The 24425-nt window shown below is 43.2% G+C and overlaps 1 protein-coding gene across 1 annotated transcript; it reads right to left on the bottom strand.

Moving 5' to 3' along the window:
• Nucleotides 1-2490: 2490 nt before the first annotated feature.
• On the bottom strand, nt 2491-23893 carry LOC121459671 (E3 ubiquitin-protein ligase RNF4). The gene is made up of 8 exons (XM_041669613.1): nt 23739-23893; nt 16321-16477; nt 12195-12321; nt 9505-9584; nt 6136-6145; nt 5646-5805; nt 5104-5152; nt 2491-4703 (listed from the first exon to the last, which is right to left on the bottom strand). Exons 2-8 carry the CDS (start codon nt 16327-16329, stop codon nt 4554-4556), a joined length of 585 nt encoding a protein of 194 aa, XP_041525547.1. The 5' UTR covers nt 16330-16477; nt 23739-23893; the 3' UTR covers nt 2491-4553.
• Nucleotides 23894-24425: the final 532 nt, after the last annotated feature.

Below are 24425 nucleotides of genomic sequence, written 5' to 3'. Positions count from 1 at the left end.
CACTCAGCACATTTTTCATACTTGGCAGTATCTTTTGATACAGGCTTTAATTTTGTTTTTTTCCCCTTGAGACAGGGTTTCTCTGTTAACAGCCCTGGCTCTCTGGAATTCCCTTTGTAGACCATCTGCCTGCCTCTGTCCACCACCATCCCCCAGCGCTTCAGATTAAAGACGTGCACCAACCATACCTGGTTGATACAGGTTTTAATCTTAATAATTTACCCATTTTTCCATTTGCTGTCTGGGCACTTCCTATCCACACTTAAGAAACAACCACTAAATCTAAGATCACGAATATCTCCCACTTGTTTCCCCTTCTAAGAATTTTATAGAATCTGATTCAGGACTAAGAAGAAATAGCCCAGTAAGTCAGAGAAGTTGCTATGTAAGCACAAGGACCTGAGATCCAATACCCATTGGCATGGCTGTACATATGCTTGTAATCCTAGCATTGAAATGGGATTTGGGGCAACAGACAAGATTCAGCTTGCTGTTCAGCCAGCCTAGTCAAATCCCAAACTTCTGAAACACCTCGTCTCAAGGCAGTTAAGGTGGCCTGTGTTAAGAGAAAAACAATCAATATACTTCATCCCTCTAGGGCACCCTATGTCACACATACACTCATTAACACGTATCACAAGCTCATACGCACAGGAAGTCACGATTTTCTGCAGGATCCACTTTGGGGGGGGGGGGAGCAGTGTCCCGCTTTGTAGCTTTGAACTCTGTTGGCTAGTACACATCGTATGTATGTGGAAGCCAGAGGTCAACACCACCAGTGTCATCCTTAAGCACACTATCCACACTGACAGGGAGGTAACCCACAGTGCAGCTCACCAGTTAGGCTAATCTGGTCACTGTTCCCCTAGCTCACTTCAACTTTCCTAAGGCTGCAACGTTTTAATAGTTTCTTACATTGTGGTGATCCCCAACCAAATTGTTTTTGTTGTTAACTTCTAACTTTTAAGTTTGCTACTGTTATGACCTGTAAATATTTCCCAATGGTCTTAGGCAACCCCTGTAAAAAGGTCATTCAATCCTCCAAGGAGTCACAACCCACAGATTGAGAACCACTGCCAATGTAGCTCCTGTCTCCACTTCCCCAGGCTGAGCCCAAATGAGGTTGTATAGATTTCCCATTTTCAGCGATGTTGTGCATTTTCAGTATTGGAGGCATCTCTTCTGGGTTACCAACATTAAACCGACTTTGTGAGAGGCCCTGCCTTACTAGAACCAGAAAAAGAACTGTTGATGGAGGAGACACTCAGAAGAGGCAAATATCCCATTGTGTTGTTTGTTTTTTTTGAGACAGGGTTTCTCTGTGGCTTTGGAGCCTGTCCTGGAACTAGCTCTGTAGACCAGGCTGGTCTCGAACTCAATAAGATCCACCTGCCTCTGCCTCCCATTGTGTTATTTTTGACACGAACTTGTACCAAACATTCTTTTAATTGTTAATAGTGTGGGCGACATGCTCATGAAAATGAAAGGGCAATTTGTTCAGGTGATCCTCCTGAATTAAGTCCAGTTAGGATGTATTAGAGGCAAGTGCCTTTACCACTGAGGAATCTCACCCATCCACCAAATATATTTAAATAAAAGGGCGATATAGTGGAGAAATGGATCAAAGAATCTTACAAAAAACCCAGGCTGGAGTTCCAGATCTCTTTCATCTGTGCGTACCCACATGCTCATGGCACACACACACACAAACATTCTTGCTTTTCATGACAGGGTTTCTCTGCGTAGCCTTGGCTGTCCTGGAACCTGCTCTGTAGACCAGGTTGGCCTCAAAAGATCCACCTGCTTCTGCCTACTGAGTGTTGCAATTAAAGGAATGCACCACTACAGCCCAACATTAAAAAAAAAGTGTATGTCTGCATGTGTATGGCATGTTTCTTGATAAAACGCTTTAAACAGAGGCTGCTGAGTAGACTCAGCATTTAAGAGCACTTGTTACTTTTGCAAAAGGCCCGAGTTCAACCCCAGCACCGCACAATGGTCCACAACCACCTATAACTCAAGTTCTAAGGATCCAATGGATACCAGACATGCACATAGCACACACACACACACACAAAACAAAAGAAACCTAAAACATTTTATTAAGATTTTTTATGACAGGTGTTTAGCCTGCAATACAAGTCACACCCAAGCCCTTCTATGGCAGGGCTTTCCTATGGCAGCGTATGTTCATGCACTTTGGGGCTGACTCTCACAGGCAGCACAAATTCTGTGCAAGTGGTCAGGAGCAGTGTACCAATCTTAGCCAGTGATGTTCATAACAAAGTCTCTGGAACTTTTATTTCCACTGAGCAATACTTCACAGTAGACTACTTTTGGACATTCCCGGGCCTGGGATGCAGCAGTATGAATGTCATCTTCTGGATAAGCAGAAATTCCCCTGCCCACATCAGGTATAAATCACACTGAATGAACACCGCACACTTTAGGTAAAATGTTCCAAAGAGCAAATTAATGAATGAGAGATACTTGGTTCCAATTGCTTTATTTCCATCTTTAACACTAGCAGGAGTCCAAAACAGACTGATATCCATGAGCATAGTTTAAATGTAACAAAGAAAGAGTTAAACTATATACATTAAGGAAATAGGAAAGGGATTTTTCTATACCAACCTTTTCCTATTAATTCAGTTTCTGATTAGTAGAACTAAACACTTATTTTTCTCAATTTAATTTAGGATGAAGTAATAGAACTTTTATGGTCAACTTCATAAACTGTCTTTAAGGAGAAAACGAATTTTTAAGTGGGTGTCACCATATTTTCCGGTGAACTGGCTGCATGGTCACCTTGGCTCCTTTAAGTCTGGCTATCATTAGAACTAACAAGAGCAAGTCCATGAGGCCCACAGGGAACTCAATGGCTGTGACATCCAAGGGGAGGGCACACTCCACACATCACAATGATGAGAGCTAATGCTTCTACCCTTTGAGTCCATGTAAAAAAATTACTACTCTCATTCAAACTAACTGGAAGTCAAACAGTTTAAAAAGTCAGAGTAAAGAATAAAACTATTTTCTTTTCACATAGAGGAGGGACACTCCTTCAGCTCCATTTAAAGTGAGTTCTGTGCTGAGTCCCTGCTCCATCAGAACAGTAAACTGAAAGTCAGTTATTGCTAGCAAAGCTCCAGTGGTCCCTTTCCCACCTCAGAGATGTTTCACACAAAAAGGCTATTGGTTTGGCTTGAAGCCCTCTGAGGAAATAGCGTGGAGGTGGAGGCAGGCTGGCACTGAAGGCCTATCCTCTACGAGCCACCCTGTGCCTTGTGTCCCCAGGGACAATTTACCACTTCACTGCCTCTGAGAGGGTACCAGAGGCTCCCACACATATGGAGTGGAGCAGGGATTGTTATGTGGTCCCACGGGAAGGAAGAGGCACCATGCTTTGCTGATCAAATCCTACAAAGCAGTCAAAAGTCCAGAGGATCGAAGCCCAATCGGCCAGAAGAACAGCTTTGGAAATAATCGATCTACTCAAGGGCTGTGGGATAGCCAGGGTAGTGGCAAGCTGAGTAGGGCAACACCTCTGAAACACGGGCAACAGTGACTTGGGTAAAAGCGTGGAAGTGAACAGCTGATAAGGCCACTGTTACTGCTACCACCTCCTGGTATCTATGCTTGGGCAGACATTAGGCAGTGGGAAGTGAAAAACTGAGGGCTGGAGAGCACTGTGGACAACACAGGACACAGCAGAAAAGAGAAGAGACTCAAAAACTTGCTTGTCCTACTGGCCTTGAATGCTCTGTGCCAGGCAAAGAACTTTGGAGCATGGGTAGGGTTCCTGAGAACAGCTGGCGAACAGAGATGGGGTGCGATGGGCACTGCTCCCACAGGCAACACTGGGCTGAGGACACTAGCAGTGCTACATCTTCCGGATTGCAGAAGAGCAGGTGAAGAACGGGCTTTATTGCACTTTCTCATTCTTAGGAAACATGGCTGCCCCGCAGAGGGTCTCTTGATTTGCAGAAAACACCACACATCAATGATAAGGTACAGGTAGAATCACAGATCACCTCTGCTCTCCAAAGAAAAATAAAAGTCCACCGGCAGGGCTTTTCAGGGGCAGCTTCTGTACTGGGATCCTTGGGTTGGATGGACTATGTCTGGCCAGGTCATTGTGTGGCAGGCAGAATAGCTAACTGGCAGATACCTTGGGAAGGTTCTGTACCCAGAAGAGCTGGGGCAAACTTTCCCAACAGGGAAACTTCTTGGCCAACATGTAAGCTCCATAAAGAGGCTGGAGCCACAATACTCAAAACTCCAATGCGCCTGACTCCTTTTCTCCTACTCCCGGCTCAGAATACCCAGGAGAAAAGATGCTAAGCTGACATGGGAGGATCCCTGGATCCTGCTCCATAGCATCAAACTGGAGAAAACCAAAGATCTAAGGGGTTGGAAAACAAAAGAGCAGTTTACATCAGACATTGATTTTTGAAAGTCTTTTTTAGCTCAGGAAACTGGAGGCAGATACCACGCAGAAAGCCTAGCCTGGCTGTCTGTCCATTGGTTTATCCTGAGCAGTTCTGAACATTTCATATATAAATGGGGTGGCAGCGTTTATGGTTGATCTTTTTCCTACAAGTTGGGCAAGTGTTAGCATTCTTAAGGGAATCATTGAGGCACTGGCTACAGAAGACGTGGCCACATTCTGTAGAAACAATGCGGCGTCCACTCTGCACAATCTAGAAGACATTAAAAAGAACAGCCTTAAGATATCCCTTGCCACCAAGAACCCTAATGCATTCATCACTGAGACCAGTGAAAACAAAGGGGCAGAGTCTGTACAACAATCTCAGAAGCAAACGGAACAAATTGTAGACAGGACAGGATTTTCCCAGTTGTAGGGGTTATAGGCAACCTCAACAAAAATCAGCAGTTTCTAGTTAAGGCTACAGCAGGAAACCTGAATTTGAAGAGGCTAAAGATGAAATACACAGGGACCATGATCATCAATGGGAACAATCTCCTTTGTAATTAGTCTTTGTGATAGCTAGGTGTCAAATCCCACATGAGGCACAGATCCTCCAAGTTCTTTTTAGTGAAACAGGTTAAAACCAAAGGAGATACAACTAGGTTACTTACCTCAAAGTATCCATCCATGCAGATCGGACAACTGACAGTACCCAGGGGCCTGAAATCACAAGTACTTCAAATCAGTTTCTAAGTGAGCTCAAATACTTGATTATACCTTATAAAGTGGCTTCATATATGCAGGCCCTATCTTCTACCAAATCTCTTACTGCTGCTCAATTAGGACAGGCATACAAAAAACTTGAAAATAAATTATCTGAAGTATTGGGCTGGAATGGGCATGAAAAGAGAGATAGATGGTAGAGAACAGGTCTAGAAGAAAAGATGCAGACAACTAGGCTCACCCATCTGTTTCACCTCCAGCATTACTGCTAGCGGTGCCCGTAATAAAACCCACTTATATCCAACCCTGATCACAGTGCATGTCGGTCTCCTGATACAACTGTCTGTTTATTGGTCTATCCTGAGCAGACAGCTGAGCCCTGCATTCCAAACATGCCTAGCTGTTTTGCAGACCCTTGTTCTAGAGCTGATAAGCTTGGCATCTGTATACCCTGGCCTCCACCCAACACAACAGCAGCAGAGCACATTACCTGAGTCCTGTAGCTCCTTCATCCCTGGCGCTTCGAGGAGTATGGGTAGTCACATACACATCCCTGTCCCTAGACAGTTCCTCATCATCACTGCTCACCACACAGCTGTCAGTATGGTCTTGGCGTAACCTCCTCCCATTTCTTCTTGGCCTTCCCCTTTCTAAGAAAAAAGTCGCATTTTCAGCCCTAGTATCAAGACCCACCCTCCCTCCCCTTCAGACTTCCAGAGAGAAACCATCACCATACTAGTTCTACCCCACACCTCCAGAAGGTCCTGCCCAGGGGCAGAGGCCATTCATTTGCCTTCTCAGGAGAAAGCTCAGTCCCTGAAATCATGGGCATAGATTTTCAGTAAAACCAACAGGTTTGACCAAAGGCCACCTCCTGCCTAGAGATCTTGGAAGGGCAGACTGACAAAGCCTGCAGGCTATGGCATTCATTCACCACAACTTCCTTTAAACCCAAGAGAAAAGGAAATGAAACTACTCACCTTCAACAATCTGAAAAAGGGGAAAAGAGGAGTGTTATAAACATTCTGACCTTTTAACTGCTATAATGCACACATCTTGCTTTCAATACTGTATGACTCTCAAAAATACTGCTTATTTATGTCTTTAGTTAATATCAATAATTTAATGGACTTTGATGATTCATTACAATCAACAACACATGGAGAGTGATTGGGAGTTACCAAATCCAGACAATTCTTTTTAATAGCTAGGTCAAGCATGAGGTAATTTCTGTAATAAATCCAATAGCAACTCTGACACAAGAACCCAAGCCTCCTGTCTCCCTCCACACTACTATTCCTGGACTTTTATCTAACTTCCTGCTCATTCAGTCACTATTAGGACAGTTCCCTCATTCCCACTATTCCTATTCCAGGCTCATTCAAGGACTCTACTCACTGCCGTGTGAATAAGGCATGGTAGGGGAAATGTTGACTTGCCACCCAGCAGAAGAACAAGGTCTTCTTGGAGGTAGAATTCCAGCTCCTTTGTCAGGACCTGACCAGGTCCATTATGGGTAGATGTTGAGTTCTCAAAAAAAAGGGATTTGGAGAGGCAGGAGGATTTCTGTGAGTTCGAGGCCAGCCTGGTCTACAAGAGCTAATTCCAGGACAGGCTCCAAAGCTACAGAGAAACCCTATCCCGAAAAACCAAAATAAAAAAAATAAAACAAGGCCGGCGGTGGTGGCGCACGCCTTTAATCCCAGCACTCGGGAGGCAGAGGCAGGCGGATCTCTGTGAGTTCGAGACCAGCCTGGTCTACAAGAGCTAGTTCCAGGACAGGCTCCAAAACCACAGAGAAACCCTGTCTCGAAAAACCAAAAAAAAAAAAAAAAAAATAAAAATAAATAAATAAATAAAACAAGAAAAGGGATTTGGGGTGGGGTGGGGGGTGGAGAGATGGCTCAGTGGTTAAGAGCATTACCTGCTCTTCCAAAGGTTCTGAGTTCAATTCCCAGCAACCACATGGTGGCTCACAACCATCTGTAATGATGTCTGGTGCCCTCTTCTGGCCTGCAGACATACACACAGACAGAATATTATATACATAATAAATAAATATTTAAGAAAAGGGATTTGGGGCTTTCTGAGCCCTTTCTCTGTTTACTAGCCCACTTCCTTCCTCAGGAATGCTTTCCCTCAATAAACTATTTCTATTACTTTGAGATAGGGGAAAAGAGAGGAAGAAAAAGCATTTGGTGCCAATTTCCAGAATTAGTCAAAAACTGGAATGTAACTTTAATGTACATCCCTTAGGACTAAATTACCCTCTTTATAGAACTCCATGAAATTGACAGGAACTAACAGTAAGAGTCAACTTTTGCAGAGGAGACCACTTCCAATTCTCAAACAGTTCTGGCCCATTTCCAGAAACACCATTGGTTATACGGGAGCCAATGTGCCTGAATTCACCATAGTCTTTGAGAGGATACCAGAGATGACATTAGGACAATCTGGTGATTTCTAACTAAAACAATACTGCTGTGGAAAAAATCCCTTTGTAGACTGTCAAGATTTGCCACTGAGATTGGTTTAATAAACAAGCTGACTGGCTAATAGCTGAGCAGGATTAAGTTAGGAGAGCCAGACTAGGAAGCCGGAGGAAGAAAGGTGGAGCTGGAGATGCCAGTCAGCCAGGGGGCAAGCAGGACATGTAGAAAATGAGGTAAAGCATAAACAGAAATATGGGTTAAGTGTAAGAGCTAGTAACAGCCTGAGCTATCAGTTGAGCATTTGTAAGGAATATTAAGCCTCTGAGTAGGTATTCCCTGGCAGCTTCATGCCATCATGATTTCATTTTCCCTCCTTGAGACTAAGCTTAACTATATAACCCAGGAACACTGCCTTTCAAGTGCTCAAGATCACAGGCATGCACCATAATACCTGGTTACCCATCCCTTCATCTTGTAGCTCTAGCTATTCTGTTTTTTGTAGTCCAGGCTGACCTTGAACTCACAAGATCAGCCTGCCTCTGCCTCTGGGAGTGCTGGGATTAAAGGTGTGTGCCATACCCAGCTTCTGTCTTGCTTCTCAATAAAATCTTACTCTCAAAGTTTTAAACAAATTAGAAAACACTGATCTGTCTTGGGTCTTGGTTGTGGCAGCTTGTTGCTAGTCACTCAGAATTTCAAACCTTTAAGACAAGTGAAGACTAGATTACTAACATCTCGGTTCCATGTCTACAGTCCTTTCTGCGTTCCAACCGCTAACACGTGTTGAATGCTACCCAAGGTGGCAATACCTCTATTCCACAGCTTCGCACCTGGCATACTGTCATCAAAAGGTTTTTCAAGTGAGTAGCAAACTTGTCCTTTTTTTTTTTTTTGGTTTTTCGAGACAGGGTTTCTCTGTGGTTTTGGAGCCTGTCCTGGAACTAGCTCTTGTAGACCAGGCTGGCCTCTAACTCACAGAGATCTGCCTGCCTCTGCCTCCCGAGTGCTGGGATTAAAGGCGTGCGCCACCACCACCCGGCCAAACTTGTCCTTAAGATGCTCATCAATGAGTTGATCAGATCCCAAAAGACACATGGAAATGGGGTGTATGTGTGTGTGTAGGGGTGTTCCAATACCATGGAACATGTCTTTCAGAATTACTTTCTAATACTCCTGACCAGACTAGGTTTTAGTTCTGGCAGGCTACACATGGAGTCACAGCCTCTCAAGTTCTACCCTCCCTGGAGTCAGGAAAGAGCTGTGGCAGCAGGTGCTAGACTAGGTAGCTGCTTTCCCTGGAGCCATATTTACTGGCAACTATTTTTGAAACCTAATGGCGGCACAGTCAATATTCCCAATTCCCTTCAGGTCAGAGGTGTAAACACTGCAAAGCACTACACTTCATGCAAGGCAAGGCACCTAAATAGGTCTCTCTTAATACAATGTAGTACCAACCCCGGCAAAGCTAGTATCCCATTTCAAAGGGCTATGCCCAGCTTACACATCTGAAACTATGAAATCAGGACTGCTGTTATGGAAAGGTCAAAAATCAGGCAGATATAGTCCACAGGAGACAAAAGCGACAACAGGTGCTTTTCCTGACATACTTCTCATTAGGGGTTCCAGTTACTGAATATAGGTTCCTTTCCCTTCACAATTATTTGATGAGTATGTGTGGTTTGCCTGCAGTGTATCTGATGCCAACAGAGCCCATCTTGGAACTGGAGTTACAGCTGGCTGTGAGCTACCATGTAGGTACAAGTCCCCTGTAAAAGCAGCCAGTGCCCTTAACCTCTGAGCCATCTCTCTACCCCTCCCTTTCAATCTTTCTAACCCTGGTCAGTAACCCAGACTTTAGATGCAGATATGGGCCAGGGACTCCTACCCAAACCAGCCAACTCTTATTCAAATGCTTACCACAACAGAGTCATTGTGAGTGAGGTCCACAACCACAGGCTCCAGGGATTCACAGGTGAGGTCCACAATTTCATCACCAGCTTCAAAATAAAGCAATTCCACAAGTATTAGGATAGGGGTATACTCCTAAGGCTTGGTTGATATTATAAACATGGTATAAATTTGTGTCAAAGTGTGAAACCCTACACACACAATATAAAAACCAGCAAGACTACCTTTTCAAAATAACAACCAAGTGCCCCTCCAGCATTTTGTTAAGTGGGCTACATGAATTTCTTGAGGTCCCAGAGGTGTACATGTGGGGACAAACACCTGAGTGGCTTCACCCCACCCACACGATCATGCTTAGGCATCACAATTTCATTAATTAGGGAAGGCATGCAAAAACCACTTACAACTATTTTTTTCCTGATTGCTATTAGTATTAAAAAATATGAGGGTTAGATTTTATAAACAGTATGAATAACATATTCTAACTTGCTTTACCTTCTTTTATTTCCCAGTGTTAGGTGTGGTAGCACACACCTGTAAGACTAGCCCTTGGTAGACAGAGGCAGACAGATCTCTGAGTTCAAAGCCAGCCGGGTTTACAGTGTGAGTTCTAGGATGGCTGGGGCTACACATAGGGACTCTGTCTTGAAAAGCCAAAAACATCCCAAAACTTGTCTGCCTACCTCTTCCCCACACTTATATACACACACAAATATATAATATACCAATTGCCTCTCATTCTTCATGAAAAAGAATGGCTGCTACTTAATGATCTATAAACCATAATTTATGAGTCAATTATCTTTTGGCAGATAAAATTGGCTCTGCCAAAAGAAACACACTGCTTGTATGTATGTATGTATGTATGTATGTATGGGCTGCTTGTATTTACCACCTTGCAAAGGTGATATAAATTCCAATAGTTTGACAAGTGCCTCATTGGAAACAGCTGGATCCGTTTAAACTCTGAGACCGAGTCCATGTGTGTGTTGAGTGTTACACTGAAGAAAAGGATCTTCTTTGGGTATAGAATTCAAAAGTCCTAATCTGTAGATAAGAATAAAGGCTCTAAGGAATTCACTGAGAGAAGTCAAACTGAGACCAAGCAGAGAATGAACACTATCAGGGAAGTCCAAGAAACTCACCCGACACAAAGTAGCTTCTTTTTAACTCTAAGATGGCTAAAAGTTCCTATTCTGTGGTATACACATATTGTATAACATCTTAATTTTTTTTCTTTGCGGTAGTGTTAAGGGTTGAACAAGGGTCTTGTACATTAAACAAGTGCTCTACCACACTGAGCTACACCCATAGCCCACTGCACTTTTCTTTAAAATATCAGTTCTTAGACCTGGGCAGTAGTGGCACATACCTTTAATCCAGTACTCGAGAGGCAGAGGCAGGTGGATTTCTGTGAGTTTGAGAATGGCCTGGTTTACAGTTTCAGGACAGCCAGGCCTGTTACACAAAGAAACTCTGTCTTGAAAAACAAAAAACAAAAACCATTTAAAATATCAGCACTTGGCTGGGCAGTGGTGGTGCACGCCTTTAATCCCAGCACTTTGGAGCAGATCTTCAGTGAGTTTGAGGCCAGCCTAGTCTACAAAGTGAGTTCCAGGACAGCCAGAACTGTTTCACAGAGAAACCTATTTCGAAAAATCAAAAATTAAATAAAAAAAAAAAATCAGTTCTTGGGTATGATATATAAAAGATAACAAAGCAAAGTGGCTCATCTAAAACATTTATTTATTTATTTATTTATTATATATACAATATTCTGTCTGTGTGTATGCCTAAAGGTCAGAACAGGGCACCAGACCTCATTACAGATGGTTGTGAGCCACCATGTGGTTGCTGGGAATTGAACTCAGGACCTTTGGAAGAGCAGGCAATGCTCTTAACCACTGAGCCATCTCTCCAGCCCATATCTAAAACATTTGACACTTTCCTGAGCAGGCAAGGGAATATCCAGTCTGGCCTCGTCTCAAACCAAGCTTTAATGATAGCAGTGTTGACAAGTTTGCCTTCTTTAGAAAGTTTTAGTCTTAATGAAAACCAGAAAAGGAAACTCAAGTATTTCACAAAGCTAAGCAGGGTGAAGTAGATGAGCCAAGTGACTGCTTCAAAACTCATACAGATACAATAATACCAAAGGGGGCAGCTTTACTCATTGTAGCTATAAGCTGTATAGGTAAGTTTAAGATTATACATACACATAAAGCAAGTGCAAGAGCTTCCAACAGCTAATATTTGTATGGTACCATCTGCCACACATGGTCCCAAGGGTTTTATGGCATAAATTCAACCTGCCCTATATACTAACATTATTCCTCACCACAGAGGAGGACACAGAAGCTCAGCTGTGACCTGGGGTTAAAGATAGTTCAGGGGCTATGAATACTTAACTGCTCTTGTAAAAGACTCAAATTCCCAACCCCCACAGGGCAGCTCACAAGCATTTGTAACTCGAGCTCTAGGGAATACAATGACTTGTTCTGGCCTCTGTGGGCACCAGGCACACATGTAGTACACAGACAGACATACATGCAAGCAAAACAATTATACACATAAATTGGGGGAGAGTATGACTTCATGAGGCATGACAGTGGGCATTAACAGATACAAACTGAGTCCAATTCACTTATTTACCCACGATATCACACTGTCACGCATTACAGTCCAGTATTCCTGGCTCTTACCAGTTTCCACGAGTTCTATGGGTTCTGTTTCCAAGGAAATCTCAGGGGCTGAAGTTGTTTCCCGAGTTCGCTTCTGGGCTTGTCTAGAACTTACTGTTCCACCACGCCGCTTTCTTTGAGGATTTCTCTAAGGTCATCAAGGGGGAAAAGAAGCAGTTGCATGAGTTCCAGATTTGACAGAAGAGTAAAAAACCAACAAACGGGAATGGTTTAACTTGGTTGTCCTCTTGTGTGCAACACCACACACACACACACACACACACACACACACACACACAGAGCATGTGCACCCCACCCACTATAAAACTTGTAGCACCTGTGAAGCACAGGGTGAAAAATTCAGTACTTTTTGTTGTTTCACCTGATAAAAGGTCCTTTGCTGTGTAGCCCTGGCTATCCCAGAACTCAAGAGATCTGCCTGTATCCGCCACGAGGGTGCTAGGATATAGATCTTATCATCATATCAGCTGTTTGTATCACCAAACAAATCCAACTATGGTTTACAATCCCATGTATGGTCACATAACTGAATGGGGGAGGGTAGGCTGTGCAAAAATATTTGCAATAGCAAAATGTTTTCTGAACCTACAAAGACCAAAAATTAATTTAAAACCAATGCATCAAGAACTGATACTTCTCATATTACCGGCCCATGTTACATCATATGACTTGACTATAGTTTTGCTTCTGAACACCCAACTCAACACGATGGAACACCACACAATGCCAACACTGTCTACAATACCTTCAATAAGATTCAAGATTACTGTTAAATAGGAATTAGTGTTTTTTTTGGGGGGGGGCAGGGTTTCTCTGTAGCTTTGGAGCCTGTCCTGGAACTAGCTCTTGTAGACCAGGCTGACCTCGAACTCAGAGATCCACCTGCCTCTGCCTTCTGAGTGCTGGGATTAAAGGCATGGGCCACTACAGTACGGCAGAATTAGTGTTTTTACTGCACATGTATTTTTTATTCTTACAGAAACAGAATCGTTAATTATAAATAAGACTTGTAGCATCTTCCTACCATTATTCTGTAGCACATTATTATCAAACTGGCACATCCTTAGATTACATTGCTCTAGTATGTTTGATTTTTTTTTCTTTTTCTTGAGAGGGGGTTTCTCTGTGTAACAGTCCTAGCCTCCCAGGAACTTGCTTTGTAGACCAGGTTGGCCTTGAACTCAGAGATCCTCCTGCCTCTTCCTCCTGAGTGCTAGACTAAAAGGTGTGCACTACCACCAGCATGTTTCATTTTTTAAAATTGTTGTTTTCCAGGTATAATAGCACACACCTTTAAAATTCCAGAGCCAGGTGGATCTTTGAGTTCCAGGCTAGCCAAGGATACATAGAAGACCTTGCTTCAAAAATTAAAAAATTAGGGGCTGGAGAGATGGCTCAGCGGTTAAGAGGATTGCCTGTTCTTTCAAAGGTCCTGAGTTCAATTCCCAGCAACCACATGATGCCTCACAACCATCTGAAATGAGATCTGATGCCCTCTGCTGACCTGCAGGCAGACACACAGACAGAATATTGTATACATAATAAATAAATAAATATTTAAAAAAAAAATTAAAAAAAAAAGTCTGTGTAAATTAATCTGAGTTTCAGAAAAAAGAAATAATCAATTTTGGTTTGGGATTAGGATAGAATTTTCAATGTTTCTGAAATGGCCTTAAATATCACACATTTATTTTAAGCGGTATTATTAGCAAGTGATCATAAAATCAAAATATTTAGCTGGGCATGCTAACACATGCCTTTAACCACAGGTACTGAGAAAGCAGAGCTAAAAAAATACCAAAGATATTATAACACACTCACAAACAAACATCATTCTGTCAATTTTTACTTTTTTTCTTTGCTTTTTGAGAAAGGGTTTTTCTGTGTAGCCCTAGCTATTTTGTAACTTGTTCTGTAGACTAGGCTGGCTTCAAACTCAGAGAAAAGCCTGCGTCTGCCTACCAAGTTCTTTTTTTTTTTTTAAATTTATTTATTTATTTATTATGTATACAATATTTTGTCTGTATGCCCAAAGGCCAGAAGAGGGCACAAGACCTCATTGCAGATGGTTGTGAGCCACCATGTGGTTGCTGGGAATTGAACTCAGGACCTTTGGAAGAGCAGGCAATGCTCTTAACCTCTGAGCCATCTCTCCAGCCCTGCCTACCAAGTTCTATGACTAAAGATGTGCACCAACATGCCCAGCTAATTCACTAATTTTTTTCTTTAAACATTTATTGTGTGCATGCATGTACTCGTGCTTCTGTGCTTACATGAAGTCAGAGGACAGCTTTCGGCAACTGATTCTCTCCTTCAACCCTGTAGGGCCCCAGGATCTAGCTCGGGCTGTTAGGCTTGTTGGTAACAACAACCTTACCTGACCAAGATTAACTCTTTACATAAAAAGTGTATCTATTTCATTAACATAATTTACTTTCATCTTCATAAAGAGTAAAATTATGTTTATATGCCAAATAATTCTTTTAAAAGTAAACATGAATTATCAACAAATACTTAATCTGCACATACATCTACCCAAGGTCCTAAAAATTTCCCCACAGAAAAAAGTTATAAGCACAAAGTTTAGGACACCTTACTCTAGAGTCCAACCTGCATGTCTTGCACTGAACCAGAGCTGACTCCCAGACAAGAGCAAAAGTGAAAATGGTTATTTTTTCATTTTACATATACAAATATTTTGCCAGCACATTTTACATATACAAATATTTTGCCAGCATGTATGTCTATGTACCACTTCCTTCCTGTGAAGACCAGAAGAGGGCACAAGTTCTTCCAAATTGGAGTTACAAACAATTCTGAGCTGCAAGTAAGTGCTGGGAATTGGAACCCAGTTCCCTGAAGGAACAGCAAGTGCTGTTTCTGAGCCACCTCCCTATACCCCGTTTTTTGTTGTTGTTGTTTTTCTGGAAATAGGGTTTCTCTGTGTACCTCTGGCTATCGTAGAACTCACACTGTAGACCAGGCTGGCCTCAAACTCAAGAGATCCGTCTGCCTCTGCTCCTGAGTGCTGGAATTAAAGGCGTGCACCAACACCACCTAGCCCTAGATCTAGTTTTAAAATTATGTTTAAATCTTTTTGAGTGTGATCCACATATATGCCATAACATGAGTGGAGGTCTCTTTTACCACGTGGTTCTGGGATCCAAACTTGTCAGAAAGGGCCTTTATCAACTGAATCCATTCCACAGAACTGTAAATAGTTATTACATTTGTAAAGGCCAGGTCTTTGTCACTCTCTACTCCCCCTTATAAATGTCTGAGTGCTTTGTGTGTGTGTGTGTGTGTGTATATGTGTGTGTGTATGTATGTATGTGTATATGTATGCGCGCGCACACACACTCACTCTCTCCATATGCATGCCTGGTGTCCACAAAGGCCAGTAGAGGGTGACAGATGACTGGATCTAGAATTACAGGAGGTATGAGTCACCTGACACACATGCTGAAAAACAAAAGCTAGAGTCCCCTGGAAGAGTAGTAAGTGTTTCCTATCCACCAATTCATCTCTCTAGCCCTTAGTTTATTAGATCACATCTCTCATTAAACTGATGTTTGTTTCTCCAAGATTGGTTGACCAAGTACGCCTTTGTGATCACCTCTTCTCTAAGCACTGAAAATGTATGCCACCCTGCCCAGTTTTTATATGGGTGATGGGGACCCAACTTGGGTCCTTCTCACACATGAAGCAGTTTATTCACTGAGCCATCTCTCCAGTCTTAGAATTTGATCTCACTATATAGTTGAGTATAGCACTGAACTTAAATTTCTGATCTTCCTACCTCCATTTACCAATGGATTATAGATGCATTTACTACTTACTTGGATTATATGTAGGCATATACAACAACAAAGATTTTTTTTTAGTTCTGCCGGAAATGTAACAAATAGTCTTTTGCATAAACAAGAGGCACATCCTCAGCTGTTTCCGTTTATTTTAGAGACAGTATCTGTATAACCCAGACTACCCTCAATTTTCAGTCTTTGTATTTTAACCTCTAATATCTGGAATTAGAGCCCAGGGCTATAACATGCGGCTTACAGTCCTCTAAGAGACAGAGTAGCTAACTAATATTGGTAAAAAAAATTTACAAGCTAAGAAAACTTACTGTACTCATTGTGCTCTCTGGCTTCAATCCACAGAAAATCAAGTGATATACACCAAGGTTTATGGGGAGGTGGAATGTTCTCAATCTCTCACGCCCGCTGAGTACTCATCTGTGGCTTACAATCTGGAGTCAATTAAATGTCCAATATTTCCAAGTCCTGAAAAACAAAGAAACTAATAAATGTTGCTATTTGCATTGTTGAAGACAAAACTCACAAATGTACATATACCACATACACAGAAAATTTACCAGTCTTTTCTGTCACCTGGATGCTTTGCTGAACATTTTATGTAATTTGTACCCTTACCCTACATTCATTTTAGGAATCTTGTTGAATATAGAACTGACTATGTAATTCCCAAATCTACTACCCAAACTATTACCATCTTCTGCCTGTGCTCCTTTTTGGTGCTTGGGATATAGAATACTATATTCTATGAGTGGGCTATACTACTACAACCTTCCCTGACCTTTTTGGTTGCTTCAAAAGTAGCAAAAGTGATTAACTCTAGGAGAAAGACAAGTTTTAGTTGCTTAATTGGAATACATACACCACTCCTTAGCAGGAGGAAAGGAACGTTTCTTTTTTTTTATTATTATGGTTTATTTAACTTTATTTTATGTGCATTGGTGTGCAGGTGTCAGATCCCCTGCAACTGGATCTTCAGACAGTTGTGAGCTGCCATGTGGGTGCTGGGAATTGAACCCGGGTCCTCTGGAAGAGCAGTCAGTGCTCTTAACCACTGAGTCATATCTCCAGCCCCTGAAAGGAACGTTTCTTAAGCCAAGCAGTTTCCTTCTTGTCGTGTTACTTCACTACCCTTCCAAGGATCTGAGGGACTAAGGAGATGATAGCCATCTTTTGCAAGTTTCCCAACATTTGGTTTAGACCACAGAAGAGTCCCAGACCCACTGTAATTGCTGGATTCCCATGCATTTACACTTCTGGTTTTAGGAAGTCTCTCTGTGTGTGTGTGTGTGTGTGTGTGTGTGTGTGTGTGTGTGTGTTTTGAGACAAGGTTTTGCTGTAGCTTTGGAGCCTGTTCTGGAACTAGCTCTTGTAGACCAGGCTGGCCTCAAACTCACAGAGATCTGCCTGCCTCCACTTCCCGAGTGTTGGAATTAAAGGCTTGCGCCACTAAGAACCAGCTAGTTAGTATCTTATATATGAGCACACATCTATGAAATGTGTAACACTCCCCATTCCTAAAGGGCACATCTTAATTCAGAAGAATATAACAAAAATATCTTGTCAGGCAGTGGTGGCACATGCCTTTAATGCCAGCACTCAGGAGGCAGAGTTAAGTGGACCTCTGTAAGTTTGAGGCCAGCCTGGTCTATAGAGCAAGTTTCAGGAGAGTCAGGGATACGTACACAGAGAAACCATGTCTCAAAAAAAAACAAAACAAAACCACAAAAACAAACCCAGCCCCACATGTATCTTTGGATTAGAGCCTGTTGTGAAAGCAAGAGGACCTGAGTTAAACCTCGACAGCACCCACAGAAAAGCCAGACAAGGCAGGCCAGGAACCTAAGCGTCTGGCTGGCTCAGCTCAGCTTAGAGACAGCTTTAGATTTAGTTAGACTCAGTTTCAAAAAATAAGGTAGATAGCAATATAGGAAGACACATGATGTCCTTCTCTGGCCTCTACATGGGCAAAGACATACACACCCCACACATGAAAAGGGGGAGAAAGACCTGTCTGCTGAGTGCTGAGAAATGTGACAGGCATATTTTGATGGTTCTATTAGTCTCTCTTGTAAGGTTACTGGATATATTAAGTTGGTTGTCTGAAAACCTTAGGCTGTTCTTCTCTATTCTTATAATGCAATGCTAAAATTGGCTCTCCATGATATCCTTTGATTGGATTTGAGTTTCTCTGACCTGTTTTTATTAGACTTATCTAAGCACTTAAGTATCTTAGCACTCAGCTTAACCTACATTTTTAGTAATAAGACAAAAATGATAAAGCTGATGTTTACAATCGACATTACATAAATCCCATCTAAATTAGATATCCTCTCATTTACTCATCCCATTTTCAAAATGTCTAGCATATTATCAGAGACCCAAATCCCTTTATTGTAATGGTTCTTTCAGCCTAACCAGACTTTGAGACAAGTCCTGCACTTTCCCATTACACAGAGACTGGACAACGAATGATAGTTACCTCTCCCAGGACTTGACAACCAACCCAAATTTTTCTTTTCAGGATACTCTAAAGGTACCATCAACCCCCAGACAGCAGGAAATAACTTTAAGAATGTGATACCAGGGCAGGAGTGGCACACGCCTTTAATCCCAGCACTCAGGAGGCAAAGGCAGGAGGATTTCTGTGAGTTCAAGGCTAGCCTGGTCTAAAAGAGCTAGTTCCAGGACAGGCTCCAAAGCTACATCATAACCTTGTTTCAAAAAACAAAACAAAAACAACAAAAAGATACTTCCTAAAACCAAAAGTGTAAAGGCATGGGAATCCAGCAATTACAGTGGGTCTGGGACTCTTCTGTGAGTTCCAAGACCAGCCTGGTTTACGAAGTAAGTTCCAGGACAGTCTTCAAAGATACAGAGAAACCCTGTCTCTAAAAACCAAAGAATATAACACCCACATTCCCAAGAAAATAGGTGGTTTCTGATTGTTCAATGGGTTATAAATATGTCATTATTTATTGAAGTTGGTTTTAAGTTGTTATTGGTAATGGTCTGGAAAAAGCTAAATGAAGGAAATTAGATTCAAGGTTCTTGTTTTGAAAAGAAAAAGGGGGGCTATAGATATGATAGGATAAAAAGGTACATTACTGAATGTACTTTTAAAAAGCAACTACTAGTTTTAAATGTTTTACATTGGATTTGACTTTTGTATATTGTATACAAAATTTGAGATTAATTTTGTTAGAATGCACTGTATATAAATCTCTAATTTTGTTCAAAGTATTATACCCATACAGCCCATTTAACAATGTAATACAAATTTCTAGTCCTTGAAAGTTATTACTACCAACTGTTTAGGAGAAGGAAATACAGGTTAGTACTTAGTCACCGATTACAACCAAATTTGTAGTCACTTTATATGTTCTCAAGGTCAAACGGATATATTTTAAATAGACGGGTCATCTTCAAACACCAGAGATTTACAGAATATGGCATTTAAGATGTTTTAATAACATAGGTCCATTTTTTTATGACAATGAGATGTCTGGGAGCACCAATCTACTTCAGAGAAGATCAAAGAAATATGGAGTTTATTTTCTTTGTGGCAAATGTAAGCCACTGGGCAAGAAAATGCCCTTGCCCTGACTGCTGACAGTATGCTGTCCTAATTGGCTAAGCAGGACAGAAAAGAAAGTGACTGCCAAACATTGTCAAGATAAGGATGGAGAGTCCTTTAGAATGTTCAGCTTCACAGAAAAGTCTGTCAGATATGCTAGGGCTGTAGGTAGAAGAAGGATGCCCCAACATTGCAGAGTTTTGGTTACTGTGCAGATAGCCAGCTGTTTCTGTCATTTCTCATATTTGAAAGTTGCTTGCACTTCCTATTTACTCAGTTAATAGTATTTCCTTCTTGGGTCTCTGAGGAAGTTGAAGACTAGACAGTTATAGTTTTCCTTGTTTACTAGATGCAGAAAACAAGTTATGATAGAAAGTAAAGTAGACTAGGTACAAGACTTTGGACTCACAAGATAGGATAGATATGGAGTATCTTCTGAGTCTGTCAAAAGCAAACGGACTAGGCATTGTTGATGTATCTATTGCCTCTATATATTGTATAGTAGTACTAATATAACAATATTATATATTGTACTTACTGTGTAGTTTCTTCTATTAGTTATACCCTTATTTTAGACAAAAAAGGAAAAAATGTGTTGATATTTCATTTGTATTTTCAATAAATAAAGTTTGCCTGAAGAACAGAAGGCAAAACAGCCACACTAGTCAGCTATACAGGCCAGGTGGTGGTGGACGCCTCTACTCCCAGCACTAGGGAGGAATATAAGGCGGGATGAGACGGGAACTTGCTCTTTCAGTCTGAAGACTTTAAAGAGTTAAGAGCTCTCTAGTAGCTTGGCTGCTTTTGCTTTTCTGATTGTCAAGTTGAACACCAATACCCGTCTCTGAGTTTTTATTATTTGTGCAACACAACACAATAAGCCTAACTGTAAATCAAACATCTAACACAGACCCCACATTTAGTATACTTAGCAAAACAAAAATAAGGTTGTCATTTTTCTTCCCAATAAAACTGCATTCAAATTATATGGTTCATTAGATGCTTAGAAGAAATGACATAACAGAAAAATGGTGGGAAGAGTATTTTTATTTGAACCTTGGGGCCTGGAAAGAGCCAGACAAGGGATCTACCACTGAGCTACACATATCTCAGCTATATATGAGAACTTGGGTTCAGATCCCAGTATCCATGTAAAAAGGCAAGGCACAGCAGACTCCTCACTGGAAAACCCTAAACTGTGTGTGTGTGCACGTGCACGCACTTGGAGACCTGGTCTCCAGGAGTAAGGTGGAGAGTGATGGCACAACACTGCTCTCTGCAAGCACATATACCCTTCCCCCACAGAGTGAGGTGAGGCCCACTAACTTGCCCTGAACTCATTCCACAGCCCAGTAACTTGTGAACCTTTTACCTCGGTCTGTTGAGTAGCTAGGAGTAGAGGCATAGGTCACTAGTTTTGCTATATGGGGTGGGGGGAGGTCAGATCTAGGGGAAAATGGATCCTTTCACTATATGTAAAATTATAGTATCTATTGGGTAAACAATGGGACTTGAGAGTAGGATTCTTACGTGTTCTGATGTTACAAACCCATAATCTCAGTTACACCAGAAGCCAAGTCAGGACTGCCAAGTTCAAGGCCTGCCAGGACAATCAAGTGAGTTCAAGGGCAGTCTAGGGAACTTAGCAAGACCCTGACTCAAAATAAAAACTACAATGAGGAGTTACTGAGAAACCTTAGCAGGTAAAAAGACTTCGCATATACAAGCCTGACAAAGTAATTCAATCTGAGTAACCACATACAGTGGAAGGACACATTGACTTCATAAACTTGTCTTCTTACTACCAAACACACATCACTGCACTGGGGTGTCACAGACCTTGGTCATATTCATACAACAGTATTAGTAATAATAAAAAGACCAAAGATATAGCTCACTGGTTGAGTAGCTGCCTAATGTGTGAGAACCTGGGTTCAATCTCCAACCCCCCCCCCTTTTGTTTTTTTGAGACAGGGTTTCTCTGTGGTTTTGGAGCCTGTCCTGGAACTAGCTCTTGTAGACCAGGCTGGTCTCGAACTCAGAGATCCGCCTGCCTCTGCCTCCCAAGTGAACAAAACAATACCGTTTTTGAGTGTTCACGATTGCAGTCAACACTATATAGTCACCAAGAAACCAACTTTCCTCTGTGTGTGGGGGGCGGAGGGGACCAAGTACACAAGCAAATAAGCAAAACCTAAACTGTTCCTGAGCCCAGTCTCCAAGTAGCCCAAGATGATCTTAAATTCCTGATCCTTCTGCCTCTACCTCTGAAGAACTGGAATCACAGGTACTCTTCAAAGTATTTGGAAAATACTTATTAGGGAACCATGATAAGAAAAATACTCAGCCGGGCCGTGGTGGCGCACGCCTTTAATCCCAGCACTCGGGAGGCAGAGGCAGGCGGATCTCTGTGAGTTCGAGACCAGCCTGGTCTACAAGAGCTAGTTCCAGGACAGGCTCCAAAACCACAGAGAAACCCTGTCTCGAAAAACCAAAAAAAAAAAAAAAAAGAAAAATACTCAATATTTGGAAACTATAAAAAATAAGTCAACTAGCCCTGAGGTGGTAGCGCACATTTTTTTGTTTTTTTGAGACAGGGTTTCTCTGTGGCTTTGGAGCCTGTCCTGGAACCAGCTCTTGTAGACCAGGCTGGTCTCGAAATCAGAGATTCGCCTGCCTCTGCCTCCCGAGTGCTGGGATTAAAGGCATGCGCCACCACGGCCGGCAACATTTTTTTTTTTTAAAAGACAGGGTTTCCCTGTAGCTTTGGAGCCTGTCCTGGAACTCACTTGGTACACCAGGCTCGCTTCAAACTCACAGAGATCCGAGATCCACCTGCCTCTGCTCACGAGTGCTGGGATTAAAGGCACGTGAGTTACCACCTCCCGGCTGCTAGGATACGTCTTTAACCCCAGCATTCGGGAAGCCGAGGCAGGCAGATCTCTGTGTTCGTGGCCAATCAATATGGTCTACAAAACGAGTTCCAGGACAGCCAAGACTACACAGAGAAACCCTGTCTCAAAACAAAATAAAATCAATCCCGCCACTCCCCAATGGTGGTAAACACTGTGTTAAAAAAGGAAGCTTTTCAGAAAATTATAGTTGGAAGCTCACATTAAGTAACATAAAGGCCAGCAAGACATTTTCCCAATCATTTCACATCGAACTCACAGGTAAACCCCGAACCCTATTGTTTCTCCATCCATTAAAAAAACAAAAAAAGTACGGGGTGGGGGGGTGTTTTCCCTCTCACCACTGTTAGGAACTACAGTCAATCTGCGTCCAACCTGTCTCCCGGAACCACTTGGGCAACCTAAACTGAGGCACCAGACTGCAGAAATGAAAGCCTGAAGCGCCCCAGGGAACAGACAAGTAAAAACACAAAAGCAGAAACGCCCAGATCTGGACACGTACTTATCGAGGCAAAGGGTGTCTAATGGCGTCCACGGAAACAGTGTTTAGGGTTAAGGATCAGGTTGAGTTTCCTATTCCTGTATACAGATGTGCCAGGGAGGGAAGGACCCCAAAGGGTGCAGGGCTGGACCAAATCTCAATCGCACGCTTCACCAACCATAGGTAAGGCAGAAAACGGCTCCTGGAAGGCCAAACCCATTCAGTTCCAAGGCCCGCAAGAGTCCTCAACACTCTCCAGGCTTAGACAGGGCCCGCCACGCGGCTTGGGTGCCCCAGCAAACTCGCAGGCCCCAAGAAGGCGGGGCAGCGGCGCCAGCACACAATGGCTGCGTCGTCAACGGGGAACAAAAACCTTGCTCTGGTCCTCTCCGGTCGGCTCGCTCAGTCAAAAAAAAAAAAAAAAAAAGTGACCTTGGAAGGGGCCCTCCCCTCTTTGAATCTCAGTTTCCCTTTCCAGTTTGCAAAAAAGGTTCAGCCAGCCAAGCCGCGAGTGGGCGAGCGGCGCCGCAGATGAGACTTCCCTAAATCCGACGCGAGTGTCGCGTCGGGCTCCGACACCCGCGCGCTCTCCGGGGCCGAGGAGGCTGAGCGGACCCGACCCCGAGAGGCGCTGTTCCGGGCGGCCCGAATGAGCCGCGACTGGCGGCCCCCAACTCTGCTGTAGTCCGAGAAGCCGCCCGTGCCCCAATCCCGCACTGCCCTGAATTGCTGCCTCCATCCCGCGAAGCCTGGTCTTACCTGGAGTTGGTGCGATCAGGCAGACGCCACAGTCGAAGCGCTCGAGCAAGGACGTACCACCGCCACCAGCCGCTAAGGAGACCCGCTCAGGCAGGACTCCACCGCCTCACGGAGACCCACTTCCGCTCGGCCGGCCCTGGCCCGCCCTTCCCAGTCCCTATTGGCTTCTACCGCCCTTACTCCCGAGCTCTACCGGTTTCGGAGGCTCGTTTGCAATTCTATTGGGTAAGAAAACTATCTATTACCGCTTTGAAATAAACCTTCTTCCGGCCACGCCCCCCGCTTGCTCGCCTGAGTTTCCACTTCTCGCGAGAGCACCGCCAGTCGCACTCCTCCCACGAGAACTTGGCGGAGTCGTTGCTGTGGCGTCGCGTGAGGCTTCCTACTGGCTTCTTGCTATCGACCCTTGGCTTTTAATCTGGTTAGCAAGCGCTCTCTGCCACGGCTAACACTAAACAGTAATCCCCACCATTCATTCCATTCCCATCTCAGTTTCCTCTGTCGTTGATGAGACCCACGGGAGACTGGCCTAAGGGCCCAATTTCTTTGTGATCCGTAACCAACCTTGCCGTCGGGATCTGTACCCCAAATGCCAGGCTCTGAGTGGGCGTATCCGCCCGGGACTGTTCACACGGGTCCCATCGGGAGTCCCGGGGGCTCAGCCAGGGCTTCTGGGAGGTCTACCAG

Source organism: Microtus oregoni, unplaced genomic scaffold (assembly GCF_018167655.1).
Source record: "Microtus oregoni isolate MIOR12 unplaced genomic scaffold, Mior012 000019F_ref0000042, whole genome shotgun sequence".
Lineage (NCBI taxonomy): Eukaryota > Metazoa > Chordata > Mammalia > Rodentia > Cricetidae > Microtus > Microtus oregoni.
The sequence above is the reverse complement of the archived record's forward strand: the minus strand, read 5'-3'. Positions and strand labels throughout refer to the sequence as shown.